A 20,906-nucleotide genomic window follows, 5' to 3' on the forward strand; every position below is an offset into this window, starting at 1 on the left:
GAACAAATGTATTCTCAACAGTGGAATTGATTGCAGTATATATGTGGTAAACCTCTGTTACCCTGTGGCCTTAAAAAATGGCCTTACCAACACATTTTCAGATAAATATAATTCTAATTCAGGATCCATATTTGTGGAGCAAAAGTGTATACTGCTTTCATTAGAAATATCGGACACGCATTTCGCGCGAGTACAATAAACATGATAGACATCACTATCAATTCGGACGTCTTCGAACTCGATTCCGCGCGAAAACTCTTGCAGTGCAGTTGTAACTTTCATCTCAATCGTATGAATGTGCCGTTGCTTAAGGACATGATTTTCATACCAGGTTTAAAAAAGATTAGTCAGTTCTTTAAACAAATATTAGGACGCAGAGATGAATGAAACCACAAATCTTTACTTCGTTTTGATTCTAGAATAAGGCTAAAAATACAAATATTTATGAGAGGTAGAAATCAAACACTGTAATTTATGAAGTAGGGTAATATAGCAGAACTCACACATATGACAGAACATTCAATAAAGTACGATTTTTATATTAAATAAGCACACATATCAAAATGTTAATAGCATTAACAGAAATATGACAGCGGCCAGAATCTATTTAAGTGTTTAAAACAGACATGGAGGGGAACAAGGTCATCAGAAGTTTTGACAACGCATAACGTATAGCGCCTGAAGTACCTGCAGCTCACGTTGTTCCTGCACATACGGGACACATCTTTATGTAGCATACCGCAGGAGATATTCTGGCCTGTAGATGTAAACTATTCGACACATTGCCTTCCCAGACCAAACATTTTGCCAGAATAACTAATGGGATGCAAGAATCATCCATAGGATCGAGGCAACAGGCGTTTCAATATTCGGTAGTATCCTTGCAGAAGCATTCGGTTACACCAAGGCAAGTGCATTTGGTGTAATCTGTGCTATATTTTGAGGGGATGTGGTCTGGGCAGGGACACGGATTCTGCTGACAAGTACAATTCTCTGAACAAATCAATGAGCGGTGCTTTGAAAGATACGGCTCGAACCAGAGGCAGGATTTTCGTAGTTATGCGAAGTCTCTGGGACAATTCATGAGACTAACTATGGAATACCGATATATTTTCCTCTTTCGTTTTTGTATTTCCCTTCTTTCTCTCTTCGCCCGTTCCATCCTTCTTATATGCCTGTGTTACGAGTTGTGATTTAGTGAATATCGAAAAGCTTAATTGTAGCTTATTTAATTGACTTTCCAGGAACATGGCTACAATACCAACATACAGAACAAGAAGACCAACTTCCACGTTGTCTTGCATTGATGATTCCTGACATTCTTCTATCACAATCTTACAAAGAGTAACACCATACCGGATAATTCGATTCTAACAGGTTTGATAGCTTAATTGTCTGGAACTGCATTGCATTTACACCTATATTCCTCCCTAACTAACCGGATTCTGGTTTTTTGTGTAATAAAACAGTGTTATTACATCAAGAACAGTGCCAGGTGTACGGAAAATGTGGATCACTTGGACCCGAAAATAAATTACAGCGGTTCATTTAAGACTCCCACTGACCTTCTCGGTACAAAAATCTTGTCTAGGGCCTCTGGCTCAATTCACTATCCCACGACTGAGCTGCGAGCTTCATAACACCCTTCTCAAAAAACATGATTTTAGTTAGTTGTTCCTCAAATCCTGCGAATATGAAGAGCTCCACTTTCTCCCTCCTCTTTCTCCCATTCCCCCCTTTAAGGCTCGACTATCGACGAACAACGTCGTGGCCAGCAATCGATATCCAAGAGAAAGGCGACAAAAACCTGAGCAGCAAGCAGCAAGCAATACCTCCCCAGCAACTGCTGACCTAAATGTGCGATTAGCTAGGTTGTCAACAGGTAGTCTACCGTTTTACGACATCTCTTCGCAAACCGGATTCTGTTTTCTCACAGATACAGTGTTTTAAATTGGTTACAATCTTGACCATAGCCCAATTCTTTTTTACAAAAGAAATGCTATAAATATGTGATTCAATCTTATATAAATAAAGTAGTTTCCACTATAAATGTTATAAAACATTATGAACAACGCAATAACTGAGAAATCATCGGAGTACTGTACAGCACAATTTATTCAACGACATGAATCTGTTCGGACATGTTCAGTGATATTCGTTGTGTCGGAAAACGTGTCACACAAGCAAATCAGTGTCTTGTCGATCCATGTGAACGTTGTAAACCGGAACGTTGCCTTTCGTAACACAGCAGACCTTCACCATTACCACAGAGTTGAAACCCAGGACTTCTAAGAGGAATCTTCCTTGTTTGCGATGGCTCGAACATACTTCGGACACTACATTCTGAGACATTAACTATATTCATGTGTCCTCAGAGTGAGAACAGAGCCATTCTGTAATGAGCGTCTGGGGTGGGGGGTTGCAGTGGCCGGGAAACGCGATCATCTTGGAAGCCACTACTGACGTTTTAAAGCGACTAACCCTGCAGTTGAAGAACACTGGTTGCTGACATATTCCTCCTAGGAGGACTGGCTCTTGGTATACAAGTAATGATATACCCACGTCCCGCCACTAAAACTGGGGCACGTGAATTCTATTGAGAGACAAAACTCAAAAACTGCCGTAGGGTGTCTGTGCTGGCAAAATGTCTGGACAACATATGTGGACACGTACAGATAACAACAGGCCAAGAACAATCCCAACAGAATATTCCAAACTTCTTCCAGACAGTTTCTTGCAGAACTAGTAGTCAGCCATTAGTGTTAAATGGCAGATCAACGCCGGCATTCTGAAACAATGAAAAATAGCTGTTCAGAATACTGTGAAGATATAACCGGCAACATTTTTATGAAGAATTTTACTACCGTTGAAGAAATTCGTTTAATAAGTTAAAGAGCAAATGAATTTGAAGCAAATAAAAACAGTTAAATAATATCGCTAGATACTTCTGGTGACTCGCTCCGAGGTTCCTATTCACAAAGTTCAGCGGCCAAAATCGCTGGATCCCATTATACGTGTAATCACCCACAAGAAAAACACGTAGAGACTGCACAATGGAATTTCATCTGTGGAGCAGGCTTATGAGGTAATGCCAACTTAACACACCAAAAACAAGGCAGGATTTCATGTTCTAGCGGCGGGAAAAATGCTGCATAACGTATGGTCTAATAGAAACTTTTATAATAAGCAAGTTTATAATTTAATTTTCGTTATGGCTATGTCCATAATCCAGACAGCTGACAAATTAGTCAATTTAGATCTTTTGGTTGTAATCTGTAGATGGTAATTAAAATTTCGGAGCAAAATATTTTCAGGGATAAAGTTATCAATAATTTGTACCTCGACCGCCATGAGAACCTCGTGCTCTGATTTAGTGCGGCTGTTAACTACAGCGTTTTCTACGGCGTGTAAACCATACCATTAAACCCACTAAACGAACCTTCAGTACTTGTTACTTGTACCTGTATGATAACTACGCACGATGAAAAAAGTGTACTTCTGTGCCTATATGTACGTATTTCAAATTTCAGCCAGCTCGACTGCGGCACAGATCATAGAAGTGGCTTGTAGTTATTTTAACTGTGGGTTTCATTTCATCTATGGTGTGTAGTTCGTGGTTATTTATGTTGGTATTAACCGAGATCAATGAGTAGTAGGATGCAGATGTGGGAGTGTCAGATATTGCCGTATGTTAGGTTTTCATTGTTTCTGTGTGTGTGTGTGTGTGTGTGGTACTGTGCTTCGTTTATAGTTGTGTGACTTTCAGGTGCTGTACAGATATGTTTTGACATGTGGTATAAGGAATTACATAATACGTAGAATGGCAACGACTGAAGAAAAGGAGATGGAACTTATAAGACAGTTTAAGCTTTATATGAGTAACCCTGAAAATGTAATATTGGCAGCAAATAGTGTGTTTGAAAAACTTGTTGATGATGTCATTCTAGGAGTTGTTTTTGAAGTTCATCATGCTGCTAAAGCTGGCTTATTTGACTTAGAAGATGGATTGCAGGAAGAAAAAACAAACTGCGAAATAGTGGATGGTACTGATGTGGATATATTTGGTCAGCAACCAATAAAAAAAGCACAAGAATGCATTTGTTATTGCCCTACATGTAAGCATAGCTTAGCTGCTTCCCGTTTTGCACCCCATCTAGCGAAATGCATGGGGATGGGTCGAAACAGTTCACGAATTGCAAGCCGCAGGATTGCAAACAACAGCAAAGAAAGTGTAGCATATAGTGGAATGATGAGTGATGATGAAGATGATGCTGACTGGACTGCGACTCCAGACCGACGGCGAAAGAAGCGAGATAGGAATGGAACACGACGTTCAAAGAATCAGAAAACAGTACGCAATGGTGACGTGACTGTTGAGAATAATGTGAGTACAGAAATCAGCTCGTCTAACATAAACTCTTCAAACATGAATTATGATGGTATGACATATGAGGAAAAGAAAACTCTTCTAATGCAAATTTGTGGTGTCATCTCAGAGCATACAAGAAGGCTGTGCACACGTTCCATGAGATGCCCTCAGCATTCAGATGATCAGCGGCGTGCTGTGAGAGCTTCCCTTCTTGGCTCCCAGATATCCGACGTTAATGCAACACCTGACATAATACAAGTTGATGTGGACACTTATGAAGAAGGTGACAGTCAGAGTATGCGAGAATCCTTAGGTCGTAGTTGGGAACAGGAACATTCAAACACATCATCACCAGCTGATTCTGCTTCTACCAGCTCCTCATCATCAAAGAAGAGAGAGAAACTTCCAAAATCCAAGAGCAAAAACTCTACTAAGGGTCACAAAAGCTCACCAAACTTCTCAAATAATCACCATTCACAAGGGGATTAATGAAAAGTCATCATAGGCCTCTCACTTTCTATGGTCTTAAATTATAACTTAGATCTGCAAATCTATGACTGCATATTATATGATGTAGATGTATGTAAGGTGATGATAATAGGATTAAATATTTTGTGGTGAAACACTGTTAAAATAAGTTTTTTATGCTAGTAAATACCATGTAGTTAGGCTGTTCATAAACAATGAACTGGGTTACTAACCCTCTTTACCGTCTTTAATAATAATATTTCTAATTCTATATTTGCTGAGAGGGTAATACATAAATTACCCTGATTAATGTTACAGGCTTACTGTTGAAATTTAATATTTATTAAATAGGTCTGAGATGAAATGTATGACAGTTTTATTGTCATAATAAAATGACATATACTGCATCAATATTTCCATTTTGATGTTCTATAAAACATTATTTACATTGGTTAAGTGACATGCAAGTCAGGATGTAGATTCAGTATATTACACACACACCCCCCCCCCCCCCCCCCCACATGTGTATGCTTGATTCAGAAAACACCTGATAATGAATGTTTCATATTTTGAAGGTTAATTAACAAGAAAGAATCTTCACAACATACATAACTAACTAGATGGCTTACCAAAACCAAAGGTTCATCACCGAATTAACAAAAGCCCTCCACCAGACCATGTCCTGGGCCAACAAAATCCAGTCTCCTTCAACTCCTATCTCCCATAGATCTCACCAGACATTATCCTCCCATCTACATCTAGGTCTCCCCAGCGGTTTCCTGCCCTCAGGCTTCCCAACCAATACCTGATGCACACTACCTGCCCCGCCCATCTCATTATTCTCCACTTAATCACCCTGACAGTACTGGGGGAGGAGTACAGATTTTTAAGTTCGTCATTATGTAGTTTTCTCCAGACCTCATCGTCTTCTCTCCTAGGCCCAAATATCCTCCTCAAACACCTGTAATCTATGTTCCTCCCGCATTGTAAGAGACCCGTACAAAACAGGCAGAATTATTGTTTTGTACATTTCAAAACATACATAACATTTTTAAAATTAAAATGACTATGACATGCTTAAATTATTTTGATGCACATTCTAGCAGTTTGATATTAAATTTGAATCTGCACATCATGACTAATAACAAAAACAAAATGCAGAACACAGACACAGAATTTCAAAGAAGTTCACTAACTTTATCAGACCAAGGCATTAAATGTATGTCCAGTATAATGCTACCTGCCCAGTGAAATTAGAACGTGTAGTTTAATTATATAGGGTGACATACTTCTCGTGTCTTTCTTCTGGTTAAGTGAAAGCTGGCATCAAAATTTTGAGTAACTTGACTTAGTGATGAATGTATTATAGGGTGTGCATTGTGGATTGGACCATCTTATAAGGTAGGTATTTCTGAAAAATGAAGAGTTATTCCATACATTTAGAAAATTATTAACCTGCACCCAGCTTAATGCTACAAATTATTCTCTGCAAATTTTAATTTGGTTTTACTACCTAAAAGCATTTGTTTTTTCTTCTTTTCTCCTAGTGGCAATTTTTCGAGAGTAAACTACCTGATGTTTGAATCATACCATATATATGGGCCAGTTTTCCTGCCACATATTAATTTCAAATTCAGTTGTAACAAATTGATGTAAAAATTATTTTATGCATAATACTGCTGAATGAATGATAGGAAAGGGTGTAAGGATATATCTATCTTTTATGAATGGAAGGAGTAAAAGACGGAATTCCCTTACATATGAAATGGCGCAAATGCATAAACCACATTTTTTAACCTTTCAGTAAAAGTAACATGCTTTACATAAACACATCTCATCTTTATAAACATTTTGTTAACCAAAGTTATGCAATCAGTGAAATGTCAGACTGAGCTGGATGACCAGGGTTCATTTCCTGACTGCAGAGCCATTATATTTTGGCCAGTTCTGAGGCCCACCCAGCTTTTCCAAATGGTGCGAAAGGCAGGTGGCAATGGCTGACCACTCCACAAATTGCCAAAGTTAAGAACATGTGGAATATTATCTCCATGTGTCCAGTAAGAATTCATGGTGCAAATAGACACAGATGCCATTTTACATTTCATCTTATTACAATTTTCTGAAATTATTGCATAACTTACATTTCCTAATTTGTTACAATACCAAACACAATTAATACCAGTACATTTGAATCACATATGGTAAGAAATGTAAAAGTACTTACATACCACAGTAACAGAAAACAATTGATATTTTTATTGACTCTATTTATAGCATTGGAGGCTGTTTATTTACTTTCAAGCCTTGTTAATCGCATAAATTTACCTTATCAGACATTTTTCATTTAATGCTATTTATTTTTTACTTTATTTCTTCTGAATGTAGCCATACAAGAAATCCATTCTCTTAGGCACAAAAGTAAATGCATTTTTATATCTAAAAAATCATCATTCTCAAGCACACTCAATTTACTCTGCCCACAAGAGAGACCCAATTTCACACACTATATGAAACAAAAGATATGTCTACTAGTATAAGAACTCAAAATATAGTAAAACCACAGTTTAAAATTCAGAATACCCATATTCTTGGATGACTATGTAGAAGTTCTTTATAAGAGGGTTATACCTGAATACTGTACTGTATCTTACAAGGACTAAACTTTTTTTCATTATATCAGAGAGTATTAGGATTTTTAACAAAGTTCTGTTAACTTCACAAGTCACATACTGATGTTATTATTAACAGTGAACTGGAATGGATTTGGGAAAATTTGGTTAAGGGCTATTTTAAGGTAAAACATACCATTCACTTGAAAAGGCTGAGGAAATGGGGGAAAAAACCAGTCATACTCCAAAGACAACAATTCAGATCAAGCACCCTATGATCAGTACCTACTACAACGTGCTAACTATGTGGAACTTAAAAGCGGAAATTTTACTGTACCATCTTTCTGAAGATAGTGAGTTCAATGTGATTACAACATTATATATATATACACACATTGTTTACTCACATTGTCATACTTTTCTTCCATTTGGTTGGTACAGTATTTCAATAGATCAGTCATTCTCAGAGTAATCACAATTAATTTCAAAAATGCTAATAAAATCCAGCAAACTACATAAGGAATATAAAGAATGGGGAAAAAAGAAAAATTAAAACAACAATATGGATGTTTGCTCCATTATGTGGCTTAATCTAGTATGGCCCAGGAGTGGGGCCTTTTACCCAATCAACAATGTCTCTGTTGCTCCATACATAGCATCCACGGGGTGATTTTACATTTATAGGAAGAAGTGCCAGATAAACTGCTGCATCTGCACCTGCAAATAAAAGTACAATATTTCACTTAATTACACACACACACACTGCATGCCTGAAATCAAATGTACATTGTAAATTGACACATAAAAAGTCTTATAATATACAGAGTTTTGGTGGTATAAGAACAGAAGAGGTTATGTCACAGGAAATATATAACTGACCAAAAAACAAAAGTGTGATGTTTCTTCTTGGCTTACTCTGAATTTGATTACAGTACTGTGGTTGATGTAGTCACCTTTTGACTTCTTTTTTTAAAAAAACATAACAACTGTTGTTGTATACTTTATGTAATTTTCCATCTGAACATGTTTTCATGACCAAGGATTAAGGTGTTTCCACCATCTCATAAATGTTCCAGGAATACAATTTTCTCCCTTTTGCTCTATTTGTATATTATTCTGTGCACTGAACCACTCACCCCACACACTTTACTTGCACTACTGTACACATGCAGCTACAACTGAAGCCAATATAAAATGTGAAAGGCATGATTTCCAAAAATAAATAGCACCTAAGTGAATTAATAAAGAACTACATCACTCAAAAATGTGCACAATCTGAAATACAGCAATCCTTAAACATAAAATTTCAATAGAAATTTAACAGAAACTACAAAGTACCAAATGTTCTTCCATAAACCAGAGATGCAACCAATAACATGTTCACAGTAACATAAAATCTACAAATCTGTTTTGAACAGAACTTTAATAATGATTATTCCTTTTACAAAATATACAGAATAAAAATCACCTTGTGCCACTAAGTTTTTAAACATATTCTTTGGGTATGTAAGAAAAAAGTTATGGTGTTGCATATTCTTGTCATTGTGATTACCTTCTTCTATGGTCAGAGGTCCCTTGTGACTTGTCATGTCAGTATCCACATATCCAGGATGAACAGCATTCACTACGAGGTCCTCCCGAGGATCAGCATCAAATGCATGTTGCTGAATAAATGTTAGAGCACTCACTGCAACTTTTGACACTGAGTATGCTGAATTAGGCCAGCCATCCTGCTGATGCTTCCCTTCTGTGGCACTTCTGCAAATACAGAGGGAAGCAGAACCACCTTACAACACTACTGGTGGCAAAAATGGTGATAGTAGCAGTAAAATATTATAATTACACCAAAGCATCAAAAACAAGTTATGCTTTGGACATGCAACAAGAATGTAATTCCTTTGGTCTGGTATTCTAAAACATGAAAATGCCTGTGGTTCGTAAAGAACCTGAAAATGGCTGGTCTGGGAACGTGACCATGGTTTGCTATAGGTACCAAAGTGATAACTTCAACACTCAAAACTCTTGCTTAAGTGAAGTAAGTTTATTACAATTTAGTTGGCAATAAATGTTATTCCAAATAGGTTTTATACAATAAAGATGAATAACAGTTCTAGTGGTAGTGGACTAGCAGAACTGTTGACATAACACAGCATCAATTCCAAGCAAAGTTAAACTGTTAAAACAACTGGTGCAAAACAATGTTCCATCCTCAGAAATTTTAACATTAAAAAAGCAACTGCACTGCTGAAATTTATCAGCATGTATTAGAAAATTCCATATTTTTCTCCCACTATTCCTACAATAATAATTAAGACATCACATAGCAGTTGGAAACACTGGCTAGTTAAACATTTCTTCATTCATCAATAATTAAACATTTTACCAGTAATCTAATTATTATTTTTTTAATTCAGGAACTGTACAAAGCAATTCTGTTTCCTCGGCAAAGAATTAAATCACAGACTTACCTTTAATGGTTATTCTTATTTTCTGACTTATTTTTTTCTCCTCTTACTTAATTCTGTTAGTTTCTTTGTACAGAAGGTGGCACTCAAGGGGAATATTCAATTAAAATAAAAGGAAAATCAGTTCAGAACATGCACATTTGCTTACAACAATGGCAGAATCACTGGACTTTTGTGATGAGGCCAATGAAGATGTTAGGCTGGAACAGCCACTAAATGCCAAGTATAAAGAAAAAAAACCTGTCCAGGATTTCTATCACACCTTGTACATTTCTGATAATATGGTTTACTGCAGGTAGAACATGTGGGTAGACAATGGGCTGCAAAACTAACCTGGACTCATAACCTGGTCTCAACTGTAACAATCTAATCTTGAGATGTGAATCCCACAAACTAAATTATAACAACTATAACTACTACTGACAAACAAAACTGGATACACTATTTTATTCACCTACTGAAATGTAAATACATTAAACTAACTCTATGAACTGCTTCATAAGGTCAGACAGTTGATCCTCTGTGAGAGTTGGGCTGGAAAGTTTCTTTTTCAGTTTCTGTCCTGGAATTCTGGCCAGATGACCAGCCGAACTTGATAAGTTGACAACCCGTGCATGGGGGTTCAACAATGGAAACAATGTGTGACAAGCATTCAACAAGGAGAAGTAATTCACATGCAGTGTGTTCTTAGCTTGCTCCCCAAATGGCTCAGTAGCAGTAACCTACAACAAATCAATGTTTCTTATTCGTTTCTTAGTTTATTTCATGATGTGTTCTATAGCTTTCTTCAGATAAATCTTGAAAGAACATGTTCTTATCTTACCTTATATGCTATAGCAGCATTATTAACCAAAACATCAATTCCACCATATTCCTTCTTCATGTAATCATAAAATGTATCCAAACTATTTTGATCAGTAATATCCAACTGGTGAAACTTGGGCTTCAGTCCTAACTATAAATGTACAGTTTTGATTAGTTAACAGCTGGGTGGTGCTAGGTGTCACGTACAAACAAAGGATGCTTCCAGATTAGAATTTAAACAAGTAATTTCATCACATACTATATTTTGTTTAATTTATACACTCTCATTTTCAGGGTAAAACTATAAATGAAGTAAATCTCCTTATACCACTTTTCCATATTACATTCTTTTGTGTTAAAGGGAACATAAATACAAAATTGTTATTGTGTTTGGTGTGATTCAGCAATAATAGTTCTATCATATGTCCTTACAGACAATGGAATGGTATGAATGGTAGTGAACCAAGGATGAGATACCATGCTGTGGCAAACAAAGAAATGTTAAGCTGGAGACTTTATATTAAAGAATTTGATTATGGACTTCATAATTGATGTCGCACCATGCTGGAAGCTCCATTATTTGTAAAAATGTGTTATAAAATGTAACTATGTAAATACAAGAGTTTAAATAAAATCTTAAAAGCTATCTTGTTATAAATAATCACTATATGGGAGGATCTTTCTACATTTTATAGAGAAAACTACAAAATTACTCAACAATAATGGGACATTCTAAAGTATCACTTAAAAAATACTTGTCAAAAAGTCAAACAGTATCTATCACCAGCCAACCAGCGTGGTTATCTCGTTTCTTACACAACTTTCAAATCCTTCAACAGATGTATCTGAGGTAAGAATAATTATAAATAATGATTTTAAAAAAATGCCAAACCAAACAACCAATCAACATTGCACTCATTTTAACATATTTTAATATTTGACATATGTAATATCAATTGTACATTTATCTACTGGATAAATGAATGATATCTGTCAAAATTTTATAATGCTGCCATGTTACCATATAAAAATACTTAACAAAAAATTTGTATTTATGATCAACCATCATGCTAAATTTCACACACAAAGCTCAGGAGGTCCATTTGTTATTGCTACAACACTGAAAGCTTCACACAAATTTTATGATGTTACCAGTATTTCCTCAGCAATTCTCCCAACTTTAGCAGTATTAAAACACTGAAAGCTGAGGGTAGCTTTCAACAGCATAATATCATCACATTCTGTCAAAATCCATTTACTGATTCAGAAGTTATTGAGAGAAATGGGATGATCACACATAAACCTATCCTTATAAAATAAGGGCAGAAGGGCAACAAAAAAGCAAATTACATTTTCTAACACACTTCCTAATAACAAAGAAATCTGAAGAACTGAGACTACCTTCTTGGTATAAAGGTTAGTATTCTATGCAACATATTAACCACAAGACATGATAAAAGCAAAGCTGGTTATTTTATTTTCTGTGTACATGAAGTACACAAGCAACCTTTTTAAGTTCTGCAACTGCTGCTTCACCTCTTCCGACATTTCTGGCTGTCAAATATACAGTTCCATTGAACTTCTCACACAACCCCTTAACAATGCCATATCCAATGCCTTTATTTCCACCAGTGACCTAGAACACAATGAAAATAAATGTGTACCTTACAAAATAACAAATGGATTCCTATATATCCCTAAACTAAAAAACAAATTCATGATCCAATAGGTCCTTACAGATTATTCTGTACACTCAAGAAATTTCACAGAGAGTGAGGTTTTTGTATTTACAAATTTAATCCCTTGCAATGACATTTAAATAAGTGTAATAAAATTTTATCAGATTTTATTTAAATGCCCTTTTAAAACTACATTTTAGTGCAATCTTGTATAATTATTTTTGCAGTATCACTGAAGCTGACTGCAAATTACTGTCATACAGCTATGTAATTTATATTAGAAACAAGTATTGTATTTGTGCTATGACATATTCTACATCCTTGGCTTAAGACTATAAAGGATCTATGGAATGCAAATTCTATTCTATTATATTCTTAAAATTCTTCCCCTCATATAATTCAATATGTTTATCTGTTGTATAGCAGTACTCCCTATCACAACTATCAGAATCAGAATCAGCAGCTAATACAAATTAGATGTTATATATGGAAACTGCCTGTGACCAAAGTCTGGTGTGAATGTTTTGAAATATCATTCAACAGAAGAGTGCATATTATGCAGGAATCAAAATTTTCAACAGTCTACCATCAAATCTCACAAGTCTTGTAAATAAGAAGGAGCAATTTAAGGTAGCATTAAAAAGATACTTAATTACACACTCCTTTTACTCTGTCAATGAATTTATGTTGTTTACAAATAAATGATAAATTTTTCTTGTGTGTAATGGGTAGATCTATTTGTAGCTTATCATTTCTCTAGGTGAATACTTTGTTTTGTATTATGTGAAATTTATATAATAGTTTGAATTGTACTTTATAATATGTATTGTATTATTATTATTATGACTTTTTCCAGATCCTATTGTCATCTGACTGTCTTATGGATCCATGGAATGTAAATAAATTATTATTATTATTATTATTACAGCAATGCAGAAAAAATACAAATATTCTAGCTGCAATGGCCCAAAACTTAACTGGATTCACAGAGTAAATGAATTGTTCGAGCTACACATGCATCTACGGGGTGAATGGGGGTGCTAGATACATATTACAATGATTAAGTGTAGTATGTCTAACAGGAAATATAACCCAAATCCCACAAGGTACAGAACCATAAGTGATAAAACTGGTTGCAAACTAGCAACAACAAACACAGGTCAATGCAGCACTGTATGAACTGCTCAGTGACATACTATATAAAATGAAACTTTGTATTCAAGCATGCTGTATAGTAAGCACTTACTATAGCAACCTTCATTGCAGAATACAGCAATTAGAAACGAAAAAATTGTAAAGAATTACTTAATGAAATACTAGGGAACAGAAACGAATTATCTGTTCCACAATGAGATCCAAAAATAAAACCGTAAATTGAATAGGATGACATGTAATCTTGAATTCAAGGTCAAAATGATCTATCTACAAAACACACACAGCACAAATTTCGCCAATACGCTCATGCCTTACAGCACCAAATTCCAACAGTGTGGCCAACGCAGCCATCAATCTCACTTATCCACTTGTCTTGATTAGAGAGCAACCCGTCGTCACAATCATAGATAATAACCTATATGATCCGTTGGTATTACCTATGGTATTGATGGTGATTTGTTTTTGTTGGTATTGTCAGTTGGATATTTGTTCTACAGAGATCTTGAAACTGTTAAGCCATTGCTATTTTATAAAAATGTTATTTGTTTCTTGTCCATTTCTAAAGGGCAAACCCCTGAGAATTGACAGTTATAGTGTGTCTGCGTATGAAATTAAGGGCAACGTACTTGCTGCTTGGGTAAGATTAATCTTTGTACATGTGTGGTGTTCTGTTATATCTCATGCAAAAATTTAACGTTTTCTAGGGTATTACCAGTAACTTTACAATACGATGCTCATTTTTAGCCAAGTCTGAATATCGGTTGCCAAGTTATTCTAGTTACTAACCCTAACGTAACTATTCTCACATGCCGAGTTTTCTAACCTGTCATTACATTTGATTTTATCTGTGGTTGCTAACACAGACGATCCAACTTATAGATTAATATAAAATACAATGGTATGGACGTGTCTTACAGTTGGATGACAGTAGCATTCTTTTTGTGTTTTAAGTGCCATTATTTCAGACACAGTACTACACACATATCTCTAATTTCTTTTTACTGCCATATTTCACTTAAAATTTGTCTGCAACAGTGTCTTTGATTGTAAGAGTTAATTTGTACCTAGAAACGTAGGTCTATACTTTTTAAATGGTTGAAACTTTCTTTTTTTCCTAGGGTTTTGATGAAAGTGACATATACTTATTATACAATGGTAAACAAGTGTCAGACAGCACTATTCTTACAAATGGTGTTGTTCATGCCATCCCACGACTTGTTGGAGGTAAAGGAGGTGAGCTATATACAAAACATCTTTTTCCTAAAATATTGCCATTTTACATGCTATAATGTCTCCACACTGTATATTAATTTTACAGGCTTTTATAGGCCAGACTTTCTGAAATATGCAATTTTCTTTCTTGTTATAAACTTTTAAGGCAAGCAGAAATGTCAAAACTTGATTCTTTATGGAATGTTTCTTTTTATCATAACAATATTAACATCCTTGAACAGCCATGGTACTTTAATGCAGCTGTTGCATTGTCTGTAGATTAGTTTAGATACAAAACATTTCTTTATAATTTTGACATTATATAAAGAAAATGTATCTATTTCAGCTGTTACTTTGCAGAAAAATGTAGATGTTTCAGTCTTTTTTGACATTGATACTCACAGATTTTCCTGAATTTGTATTTTGAATCATACTGGACAAAATCTGCAAGTACTTGAAACATTACTGTACTGCTTTCTTCACCATAAACCAATAATAATAATTGTTATCATATAACTTGGCTCACTGTAGTGAGAAGTTTCATGTTGAAGTTTGAAATATTCCAAATTCTATCTGAAATACCTGTATAAAATAGTTCTTGGCTGTTAAAATAATTGTATTCTAAGTCACCCATGACATTCTGTTATTGTTCTGCTTCAGGTTTTGGGTCTATGTTGCGTGCTATTGGAGCACAAATTGAAAAGACAACAAACAGGGAGGCATGTCGAGATCTTAGTGGCAGGAGGCTGAGAGATATCAATGAAGAGAAGAGGTGAGATATGATGGAAATGAATCTGTGATAGAATCACATTATATATATTATATTTTAACTCTTGAGCACATTGTAACATTGTATGTGATCTCTGCTCTTCATCATAGCCATCTGTAGAATAAAAATTTTGTTATTTATTATTACTGAATCATGTGGTTTAGTCACTGAAAATTATAAAGTCTTTGTACTTAAAACTGCCTTTAGATCTCCAGGTGGATATGATTTGGATGTGACGTGGCATATAGATGTTAAATTTCACTTCCATAATGTATTTAAAAACTCAATATTACACAACTTTAGCCAGAGGCCAGCTGTCATGGCTGAGATTTTTTTATCTCTCCAAGTTCATTTCCTTGATCTCTGTAGGTGACATAGCATTGTCACGTCACACACTTTGGCATCTATTTTACCAAACCAAATGCCCAGACATCAAAAATCTATATTGTATGAAGGAAGTGTTGTATCATTTAGGTTAAAGAATTGGATAGCGCAGCAAGCAGAACGAGAACAGGAGGCAAAGGAGCGTAAAAGAAGAAAGCTGGAAAGACTTCGAGAGGAACTGAAACACAACTTCCATGATCAGACTTATGAAAAAGAACGCTCCGAACTGACAGAGAAAATCAGTGATGCTGTTGAACAAGGTATGAGCTCAGATAAAATCATTACTGAAATTGACAATTTAAGCAAATGGATTAGTAGACAGCTTTCAAAACCAGAGCAGTTAAGTTGACTTTAAATTATTTAACGAACCAACAAAATATACTTTACAGTATTGAAAAGAGATAGAATCTTTGAAGTGGCAAATTTTGTATCTTTTTTACTTCTTCTTCTGTACTTGGTTTCTGCTGATAGTGGCATTTGCAATATTTAATAGAAAAAGTTATATTAGTTTAAAACACTGGAAATTCCTGTGGCTACAGGTTTTATAAATGCACTCTGAGATACACCTGACATCCTAATAATTTAAAGTGATAATTGAAACAATTAGTAAATTAATTCATTTGGAACTCTAGTTCCTGGGAAGGTAAAGTAATTCAATTTTGGGGTTGGAACACCCATCACACAAATATGACTGCTCTGAAAGACAGGATACTAGCAGATATGAGCTGCCGTTCAGCATTCCATGCTGAACGGTAGTGAACGCTTGGTGTTTTTTATATTCCCATTCTCTGGGTTTTGGTGTAGAGCGGACATTCCATCTATACACAAAAAATATCTGGGTAGGTTCTGTCAGAGTTTGAACCTGTGGATTGTGTCTTTGGAAGCCTGGTGTACTATTCCAAGAGCATCAGGATTCCAAGTTTTAAAATATTGTTTATAATAGTTCGTATTGCTATTTAGGTTTCAGGGTTGCAACAGAGAATAATAGAGGTACAGAGTGTAGCAAGAAACGAAAAGCAACAGACACTGCAATGGAAACAATAAAGAAGAAGAAGGAGAAGGGATGCTTATGGTAAGTGTGAAGAAGAGGTACTCATTTCAGAGTCCCACAGCCAGTCAGAGCTAAAACAGTTCATAATGAGGTTTCTATAATCTGATATAGTAGGGAGTTTAAACATAAGGTTTGTTTATGCATTCAAAACAGGACTTCTGTCATTGGAGACCTACCCCATCTTGTTACATTTTAACTTTCTGTCATAAGGAGCAATACTAGTGCAATTGAATGTGGGGTCTGTATGTTTTGTGTGGTGACATTTTTTATTTGAAATAAAACATTGTCCTCACAAAATATTTGATATGATTGTAGTTGATGATTTATAATGTGGCATTTGTAGTGTTGAATTACAAATGTTGTAGAGTATTTTTTTTATAAGAACATTGGTATCCATGTGAAATATTTTGTTGTGATGATGGTAACTGATACATCATTATAACTTGTATGAGAAATTTCTGTGATGGCATGTTACAAAGGCACGTGCTGTTGGTAATAGTCACTTCAAATCTTCACATTTGAAACTCCAGAATAGAGCACTACAACAGTGCATGCTTTTATATGTGATGCTACATTGGCTTTGCTGTTACAGGTTGGATGCTGATGAGGAAGGCTTAAGCCTCTCAGATGACAGTGATGATTCTGGTAGTGATATTCAGCCGGGAACTTCAGGCAATGGAAGAGAAGTTATGATAAATAATAGGGTGACTTGTGATGCTGTGGCTACTCTAGATGAATTCACTTCAAGTGAGAACTCTAAAGATGGGGAATCGAAGGATGCGACAGAGGATAGCTGTAAGATCGCAGTAGAAGCAGCAAGAAAATGATTTCCTATTACTCATACACCACATAAGTCGTGACGAACTCCATGGAGCAGAGGCCTTCTTGAAAAATTCAAGCATTTGCTGTGGTGGCTGTATTTTTCTATTTGTTGTGATAAAGAATATCTGTAAATATTTTAGTCAAGTGTATGATCTTTTAGCAAAATAAACCTGTTCTATCAATAAATATAAAACTTGCTTAAATCTTGCCTTTCTGTTGTGGTTATCAGTACATAAACTCAGTTCCTTGATCCATTAATAGTTCCATTTAAGTCTACTAAACAAAGGGCAATGCTACTGCTTTCTTCTGCAGTAATAACTCCAAAAATAACATACCAGTAACAGCATTCAGAATTGTATTTTATTTGGAAGGTACAGATTATCTAGACATGTTTTTTAAGAAAGATTGTTTCTTTGAACTTGACTTCATCTTGAGAAGTTTATGGAGAACAAAACTTCCTATTTGAACCGAACAAACAAATGTGGAATTCACAAAATGCAAAGAAAGATGCATTTTTAAAGAGTCCTCTATTCGGATTTCGTTTATTAACAAGGTAGGGAATGTATGCATAGTATAACAATTTTGGCACACTTGCCAGAATCTGACCTTTGTGAATGGCCAGGAAATTTCCCACCCAGATACTTCAGAGTGCAGAAATGTGCAGGCCCTCATGTAGGGTCTTATTATTGTCCAATTTTGGCCAAAATTGGAACTTTTCAAAAATTTAGTAAAACTCTCGCAACATAACATTTTAACTATTCCTCAGTTGTTTCAGGTGTACATAAAGACACATGGAGTGATTTTAACAGGAGTTCTGCAGGAATGTTAACATGCCTAAAATCATATTTTGTATGACAAAAAATTCACTGTGTTTCACATTGCACTCATATCAATAAAGTTCACTTTTAAGTTCATTTTTAGGTTTGGTGTATAAAACTGCCCTTATGTCTAAGCACCACACTGTGAAGATATACTTGGAGGAAAAGCTCCTATATAAATATATTTTGATCTACAGGATAAAATAAAATAAATGAATGAATAATTGCTTCCTACCCCAACCATTCTGCTGCAGTATACATGGTTATCTTATTACACCCTAAATATCCAGTGCAGTTGCTAAAGCTTCATTAAATAGTGAATGATCCTAGAATCAACATAGCCCAATATACATCTGTGACCAAATGTTTCAATTCTTAAGTCTACTCACAATTTATAAAGCTTTTGACTTGTAGGGACTGGGACATTGTAATGGCTGCAATGCTCATAATTACTATTGACCCTGTGCAAAGAGAAGCCCATAAAATTACATCTGCTGCAGGTAATAACAAACTGTAAGATTTGAGGTTTTCACAGCGGTGAGTCTGAAGATTTCTGTCTTCTGGGTTGTTGCACTGTGTGGTCTGGTGGATGTTTACCAACGTTTCAGAGGTCATACTGCCTCCGTCATCAGCGCGATTGAAAGACCTCTGTAACGTTGGTTAACATCGACCAGACTACACAGTGCAACAACCCAGAAGACAGAAATCTGCAGTCACAAACTGCATTAATAGGGTAAGTGGCTAGAGAAATGTCAAATATTTTTCTCCTACTGGTAAGTTTGCGTTTGTGACAGAGATAGTTGGTACACATATCTTGAGATTTTACACTAAAGATAGTTCAGATGCACAAGGACAATGGAAGAAGTCAGTTGCATTGTTCCAGGTAATGGCCTTGGAAGTTAACACTGCCTGCTCATCACCAAAAACTGCTTATAGATATGTCTGTCTCATCACCCCGATAATTGAGGCAGAATGCACATGTGAAATGTTGGTCAAATTCTACAAGACTACATGGTGCAATGTTCCAGAATCTTCATGGATGTCTCACATTATTTAATGTTATATAAAAATGAGGCCTACTTTTAGTATAATTCACGAAAATGCTGATATATATCCCATATGGATACAGTAACACCATTTGCCATTTTAAGCACAATAATCTTCACTGATATCTTTAATAAATACGTAAATAAGTAATAAGATTCGTATATATGTACTTTGTTGTGCTGAAAGCAACTGTCCAATGAAACTTGTGGAGTTGTAGGGCCCCTTTTCCCAGTAATAATTTATTTTTCAGTTACAGCTCATGCACGTGTGAATATTTATGCGAAATCAGGACTTTTGTAATAATGTGCAATTGCATGTGGATGCAACATGTAGAAATCACGACAGCATGAAAGTGGGATTTTGAAAGCCATCATCACACGTCCGGTAGTCTTCCTCTGAAATATTACCATTAACGAACTGCTACGATATTCTGCGGGTTCATGGTCTGAGTAGGCCTGTCTAATAATACAGTGATTCACGATTCATGTGCCAAGGACGATACTGATTACAAGAGCGTATGGAACAACTGTTTCATCACAGACAGTTCATAAGATTTCATGAAATTAGTGGCGTAGTAATGGAACATGTTATTGTACCCGGGAACATAATGTTCAAAAGTAATAATCAGTACTGAAATCTACAGTTCCATTTTGTAAGCGGTGGAGTGGAAAAATGAATTGTGTTCATATTTCGCTAACGAAAGCATTCCTTCTTTGCCTGACATACTCTTATTATAAACTGTACTAAAATAATAAAACTGCTTACGAAAAAATTAAAGACACATATTATCCTAATGTCTTAATATTTCCATTACTTAGTTGTTAGCCTTTAATCAAATTTCTATTCTGTAACTATAGTTTGAGGTAAAAAAAAGATTCAATAAATTGGTTTCGTATGTTGTATGTTCAAAATCGCGAATAACGATTGTTACTGAACCGGTTTTAGATTTAGATTCATTCCCGTCTTGGCATATTACTTCATTTTGTCACACAAAATGTTTCTGTAAATTTGAAACATTTTCAAAATAAATGCCTCACACGTATCGCAAAACGTCTGTACACGCACTTACATCTGGCATTCAATAAATCAATTATCATTTAATCATTAAAGGCCTGTTTCACAGCTAACGACATCCAAACCCTGTCACCAATTTACGCATGTGGACTGACCAATCCACCACTTTACTTTCTATCCGAAGACAACTGACTTTTAAGACGGCAAGAAGTCAGACTGAATCCCATCCAATCTGTTACA

General features: G+C 35.4%; 3 protein-coding genes across 5 annotated transcripts; 2 read left to right on the top strand and 1 right to left on the bottom strand.

The window, feature by feature from the left end:
• Window positions 1-3,591: 3,591 nt before the first annotated feature.
• Window positions 3,592-5,248, top strand: Sgf11 (SAGA associated factor 11kDa). The gene has a single exon (XM_022085950.2). It carries the CDS (start codon window positions 3,821-3,823, stop codon window positions 4,856-4,858), a length of 1,038 nt encoding a protein of 345 aa, XP_021941642.1. The 5' UTR covers window positions 3,592-3,820; the 3' UTR covers window positions 4,859-5,248.
• Window positions 5,249-6,612: 1,364 nt separating this feature from the next.
• LOC110840714 (carbonyl reductase [NADPH] 1) lies at window positions 6,613-13,915 on the bottom strand. Of its 3 annotated transcripts, none has more exons than XM_087352558.1 (6): window positions 13,865-13,915; window positions 12,223-12,351; window positions 10,735-10,866; window positions 10,395-10,633; window positions 8,999-9,204; window positions 6,613-8,163 (listed from the first exon to the last, which is right to left on the bottom strand). In XM_087352558.1, the coding sequence occupies exons 1-6, from the start codon at window positions 13,898-13,900 to the stop codon at window positions 8,039-8,041; spliced, it is 867 nt and encodes a 288-aa protein (XP_087208684.1). In that variant the 5' UTR covers window positions 13,901-13,915; the 3' UTR covers window positions 6,613-8,038. The 3 variants fall into 3 exon arrangements, with proteins under 3 accessions (XP_087208684.1, XP_021941630.1, XP_087208685.1); XM_022085938.2 differs by lacking the exon at window positions 13,865-13,915 and adding an exon at window positions 13,641-13,858; XM_087352559.1 differs by lacking the exon at window positions 10,735-10,866.
• Window positions 13,916-13,987: 72 nt separating this feature from the next.
• On the top strand, window positions 13,988-17,990 carry LOC147873206 (splicing regulator SDE2). The gene is made up of 6 exons (XM_087352557.1): window positions 13,988-14,186; window positions 14,668-14,782; window positions 15,422-15,533; window positions 16,005-16,174; window positions 16,875-16,986; window positions 17,558-17,990. The coding sequence occupies exons 1-6, from the start codon at window positions 13,989-13,991 to the stop codon at window positions 17,790-17,792; spliced, it is 942 nt and encodes a 313-aa protein (XP_087208683.1). The 5' UTR covers window position 13,988; the 3' UTR covers window positions 17,793-17,990.
• Window positions 17,991-20,906: the final 2,916 nt, after the last annotated feature.

The sequence above is a fragment of the Zootermopsis nevadensis genome, unplaced genomic scaffold (assembly GCF_977971745.1).
Source record: "Zootermopsis nevadensis isolate Lab colony 2312 unplaced genomic scaffold, Znev_1.0 Znev_ptg000021l, whole genome shotgun sequence".
Lineage (NCBI taxonomy): Eukaryota > Metazoa > Arthropoda > Insecta > Blattodea > Termopsidae > Zootermopsis > Zootermopsis nevadensis.

Coding starts and splice junctions, on each gene's coding strand:
- LOC110840714 (XM_087352558.1), bottom strand. CDS start 13,900: ATGGCTGCGTTGGCCACACTGTTGGAATTTGGTGCT. Junction 9,205..10,394: donor CTTATGAAGCAGTTCATAGA/GTTAGTTTAATG, acceptor CTGTATTTGCAG/AAGTGCCACAGAAGGGAAGC. Junction 8,164..8,998: donor ACCTCTGACCATAGAAGAAG/GTAATCACAATG, acceptor TTTTATTTGCAG/GTGCAGATGCAGCAGTTTAT.
- LOC147873206 (XM_087352557.1), top strand. CDS start 13,989: ATGGTATTGATGGTGATTTGTTTTTGTTGGTATTGTCAGTTGGATATT. Junction 15,534..16,004: donor GATATCAATGAAGAGAAGAG/GTGAGATATGAT, acceptor TGTATCATTTAG/GTTAAAGAATTGGATAGCGC. Junction 16,175..16,874: donor CAGTGATGCTGTTGAACAAG/GTATGAGCTCAG, acceptor ATTGCTATTTAG/GTTTCAGGGTTGCAACAGAG.
- Sgf11 (XM_022085950.2), top strand. CDS start 3,821: ATGGCAACGACTGAAGAAAAGGAGATGGAACTTATAAGACAGTTTAAG.